Source organism: Fukomys damarensis, unplaced genomic scaffold (genome assembly GCF_012274545.1).
Source record: "Fukomys damarensis isolate Sample0158 unplaced genomic scaffold, DMR_v1.0_HiC HiC_scaffold_37, whole genome shotgun sequence".
NCBI lineage: Eukaryota > Metazoa > Chordata > Mammalia > Rodentia > Bathyergidae > Fukomys > Fukomys damarensis.
In genome coordinates, this window is record NW_022900949.1 from 8676509 (window position 1) to 8680910 (window position 4402).

General features: G+C 48.7%; 1 protein-coding gene across 4 annotated transcripts in view; it reads right to left on the reverse strand.

Annotated features, from left to right (window-relative positions):
• The window catches only part of Yju2 (YJU2 splicing factor homolog), a 16103-nt gene extending 11947 nt beyond the window's left edge, over positions 1–4156 (reverse strand). The window contains exons 1-2 of one of the 4 annotated variants that reach the window (XM_010634827.3): positions 4034–4156; positions 2183–2283 (exon numbers count right to left, since the gene is read on the reverse strand). In XM_010634827.3, the coding sequence (XP_010633129.1) occupies positions 2183–2283; positions 4034–4057 (125 nt within the window). In that variant the 5' untranslated portion in view covers positions 4058–4156. Of the gene's footprint in view, positions 1–2182; positions 2284–2532; positions 2741–4033 lie in introns of those variants that run through there. The other 3 variants (XM_010634825.3, XM_010634826.3, XM_010634829.3) reach the window with 3 other exon arrangements.
• Positions 4157–4402: the final 246 nt, after the last annotated feature.

Genomic DNA, 4402 nt, shown 5'->3' on the forward strand with positions numbered 1-4402 from the left:
AGGAGGTAAATGTAAATTCTCCGGGTTGAGCGCTTTCCTTACGTATATCTAAAATATACAAACAAATGTTTTGCTTAAAAGTAAATAAATCAGGAACGAGACAAGGATATCCATTATCATCACTCTTCTTTCTTTTTTCTCTTTTCTCTTGGTACCGGGGATCGAACTCAGGACCCTGTGCTTGTGAGGCAGGGGTGGCACCACTGAGCTATAAATCCCCAGCTAGCCCACTATCACCACTCTTATTCGGTACAGTTCTCAATGCCCGAGACTCAGCAGGCTCCACTGCCTGCCTGGCAAGCTCCAGGTCCCGAGTTCAGTCCCCAAATCTAATAACCAAATTCGGTAGTGTAGCTGGATACAAAGTCAACGTTCGAAAATCAATAGCTTTCCTGCACACAAATAACAAACTCACTCAGAGAGAAATTAGGGAAATAACACCTTGCACAATAATATCAATACTATGAAATACCTAGGAATCAGTCTAATAAAGGAAGTAAAAGACCTTTACATGGAAAACTACAGTACTCTGAAAAAGGAGTTTAAAGAGAGTATCAGAAACTGGAAAGATATCCCTTGCTCTTGGATAAGAAGAACCAATATAGTGAAAATGCCATAGTTCTAAAATTGCTATACAGATTTAACGCAGTCCTGGTCAAAATACCCACAGCATATCTCACAAAATAAGAGAAAACACTCCCAAAATTCATTTAGAAACAGAAGGGACCTAAAATAGCAAAAGCAATTCTGAACAACAACAAGGCAGGGGGCATCACAATCCCTGACTTGAAATTATACTACAAAGCTACTGCAATAAAAACAGCATGGTACTGGTAAAAAAAAAAATAGACCCAGGGATCAGTGGGACAGATTAGAAGATGCAGAAACAACTCCAGACACACTCAGCCATCTTATCTTTGCCAAAAGAACCAAAACACCCTCACTGGAAGAAAGACAGCCTCTTTAATAAATGGCGCTGGAAAACCTGGCTTTCTACACTCTGGAAGATTAAAACTAGACCGAGGGCCGGGGATTTAGCTCAGTGGTGCCCCCTGGTCACAGCCTTGCAAGCACAAGGACCCGAGTTTGATCGCTGATAAAAAAAACAAACAAACAAACAAACTACCCCACCCCCGCCGCCAGGCGTGGTAGCGCACGTCTGTAATCCCAGCCCAGCACTCGGGAAGCTGAGGCAGGAGGATCGCTGTGAGTTCAAAACCAGCCTGGGCTACATAGCGAGTTCCACGTCAGTCTGAACTACATAGTGAGACTCTGTCTCAAAAAAAAAAAAACAAAAAAAAAAAGAAGGAGAAGCTGGAGACATTTCTAGATAAATGGATGCACCTTGAGTGCATCCATTATTTAATGCATATCCTTACGGGAAATAAATCAGACACACGTTTAAATACTGCATTGTTTCTCTGGTGTGAGAAACTGAGAATGAAATAAGGACCCAAATGTATAACAGACGTTGGGAAATGGGAGGAAGATGTTCAAATGAGAAAGGGAACAAAGGTGGGGGGAGAAGGGACAAGAAAAAAAGAGAATAGAAGGAAAAAGTGGAAACCAAGCTTTTGTAAATAAGGAGGGGAAAAGGGGTTGAAGGCAGGGGAGGGCAATGGGACAAAAGAAGCAAGGTATATGGTGCCCAGGTACAAATTCCCTGCGATGAGTGTGATCATTACAAATGTCTACAATATTCCAATAAAAAAATTTAAAACACAAAGGGCTCTGTCTGACAGGTGTAAGAGACTTTGGAGACACTGAAACAAGGCAGATGTGTGAATCAGAACTGGTGAAACACAGATGTTCCGAAGGGCTGGTTAGGCAGATGATGGAGGGCTCTCTGGGCCACGATCAAATGAGTGGTCAGGAACCTGCCTGTGGGGCTCCAAGCAGAGGCCCCCGTGAGTGCAAAGGCCCTGAGGCAGGAACCAGCCTGGCGGTGGGGGAGCAGATGTGACCACACAGGGCCCCAACCCTGGGTCTACATCTTTGCTAGCGATTCCGACCTCGAGGCAGCAGGCAGCACTGCCGGGGTCTCCGAGAGCTCAGGGACTTTAGTCCTGGAGCCAGGGAGTGACGCTCGGGCAGCAGCTGGCTAACGGGGTACATGACCCGGTGAGGACAGGAGGAGGGGCCACCTCCGCGGTCACAGGCCATCGCCGTGGACAACACGCACCTCATGTTGAAGGGGGCCATCAATCGCACCACGTACTGCCGGTCCTTGGGCAGCTTGAGTTTGGGGATCTTGGAGGGGTCGAAGTCCGGTGGGTAGTATTTCTGCAGGCAAAAAGGAAGCAGTCAGGGCGGGCACAGGCAGGACATGGACAAAAGGAAAAGGGGGACCCAAGAGCACCCCACGTTCGGTGATGCGCAGGGAGTCCTCAAAGTCTCCGCCCCACGTGTTCTCAGGGCTGGGGTCGATCACAACCAAACGACTCGGAGCAGCATCAGCCGTGGGCAAACCCAGGGGCACAGTTGGGGTGAGAGGCCAGAGGAAGTGTCCAGAACTTTCCCCAGAAAAGTCACCTGGTCCTGTGAATTTCCCAAGGACACAAGTAAGACGCTGCTGCCCCGCACAGCTCCGAGGCACCTGGTCATTTAGGCCCTTTGGATGGCACCGAGACTCGAGTCCCCAGAGAGCAGGGGCTCAGCATAACCCCGCTGTTGGCAAAAAAATGGAGGCACCGGCAGCCATTCTTACCAGGGAGCAGAAAATGATTTTGAAATCAAGTTCCTAGGTGCTAGGCACGGGCAAAACCCAACAATCTGACTGATCTTGATCTCTCTCCCTTTTCCCCTCCCTCTCTCCTTTCATATTAAGGATGGAACCCAGGACCGTCTCATTGAGCGGCACCCCCAGCCCTTTTTATTTTGTATTTTGAGACAGGTTCCCACTAAGTCACTAAGTTGTCCAGGATGGGCTCACACTTGAGATCCTCCTAACTCAGCCTCCCAGAGTGCTGGGATGACAAGCGTGCACCCCTATGTCCCTTTCTAAGGAGGGCAGTTGCAGGCCTGCTGTCTGGACTAGTTCCTGCACAGGCGTCAGAGGTGAGAAATAAATGTGGGGGTGCTGAGTTTGGTGTAACTCCTTTGGAGCGTGGAGCACTAGGGAGGCTGAGGCAGGAGGACTGTGAGACTCAGTCTCAAAATTTAAAGTCAGGAAGCCGGGCGTGGTGGTGCACGCCTGTAATCCCAGCACTCAGGAGGCTGAGGCAGGAGGATTGCTGTGAGTTGGAGACCAGCCTGGGCTACATAGTGAGTTCCAGGTCAGTCTCAACTACATAGTGAGACCCTGTCTCAAAAAAACAAAAACAAAAAAAAACAAAAAAACAAAAAAAATTTAAAGTCAGGTGTAGAGGTACACGTGTGTAATCCTAGCACTCAGGAGGCTGAGGCAAGAGGATCTCTGCAAGTTGAAGGCCAGCACAGACTACACAGAAAGACAGTGTCTCAAAACAAACAAACAAAAATTTAAAAATAAATAAATAAACAAAAGTGGAGGGATGTAACAGTGGCACAGCACCTGCCTGGTTAGCTCAAGGCCGAGTTTGAGTCCCTCTACCAAAAAAAACCAAAAAATAAAAAACTGGGAAGAAATGAGGTACCCGGGAGGATCCCCCACCTACAGAACCAAAGTGCAAGGCAAAACCCGAAAACCCGCTCTAAGGAACGTAATTGGCTAGAGACACTACTAGGGCCGGGGCTTCAGAGTCGGGTTCCAAAGGGACCGCTTAGAATAGCCTTGCTAATATTTTAAAGAAGGCCCCGCCCCCAGAGAACGTGATTGGATAACTAATGATTCCAAAGTCCATTCCCCACCACACGGGTGTTGGGTGCACCCCGGAAGGGAAGCCTTAGCGAAGGCCCGCCTCCCAGAAAAGGTGATTGGGAGGAGTTCTGGAAGCCCCGCCCCGCGGAAGACCGTTGACAAGGAAATGGTTCCAAAAGAAATGCACGAGAAGCTAGACCCGGAGTTTCCAGATGTGGTGCCTTGGGTAGACAACCCGAGTCGCTAAGCACTTACATTTAGAACTTTCCGTTCCGACATCTTCGCTTCCTACTCCTCTCACACCTCCGCCACCTACTAGGTTAGGTATTTACAAAGCTTCTCCGGGCAATGCCCCGCACATCCGTTTACGTCACGTCCTCCGGCCGCTTATTAGCTGCGGCATAAACAGCTACCTTCTTCATTGGCTATAATCTCAGCCTATCAAACTGTGAGTTCGTCTGACTTCGCTCCGGAATTGCAACCTTGATAACGCGGAATAAAGGTTCTGGGAACCTTCTGGATTTCCGAGAGTTCGGTAGAGGCGCTGCGCCCTCCGGAAGTAGGCAGCGACTTGATAAAAATTTTGTTGACGCGACATGGATGGGAATTTGGACGCTCCCTCTC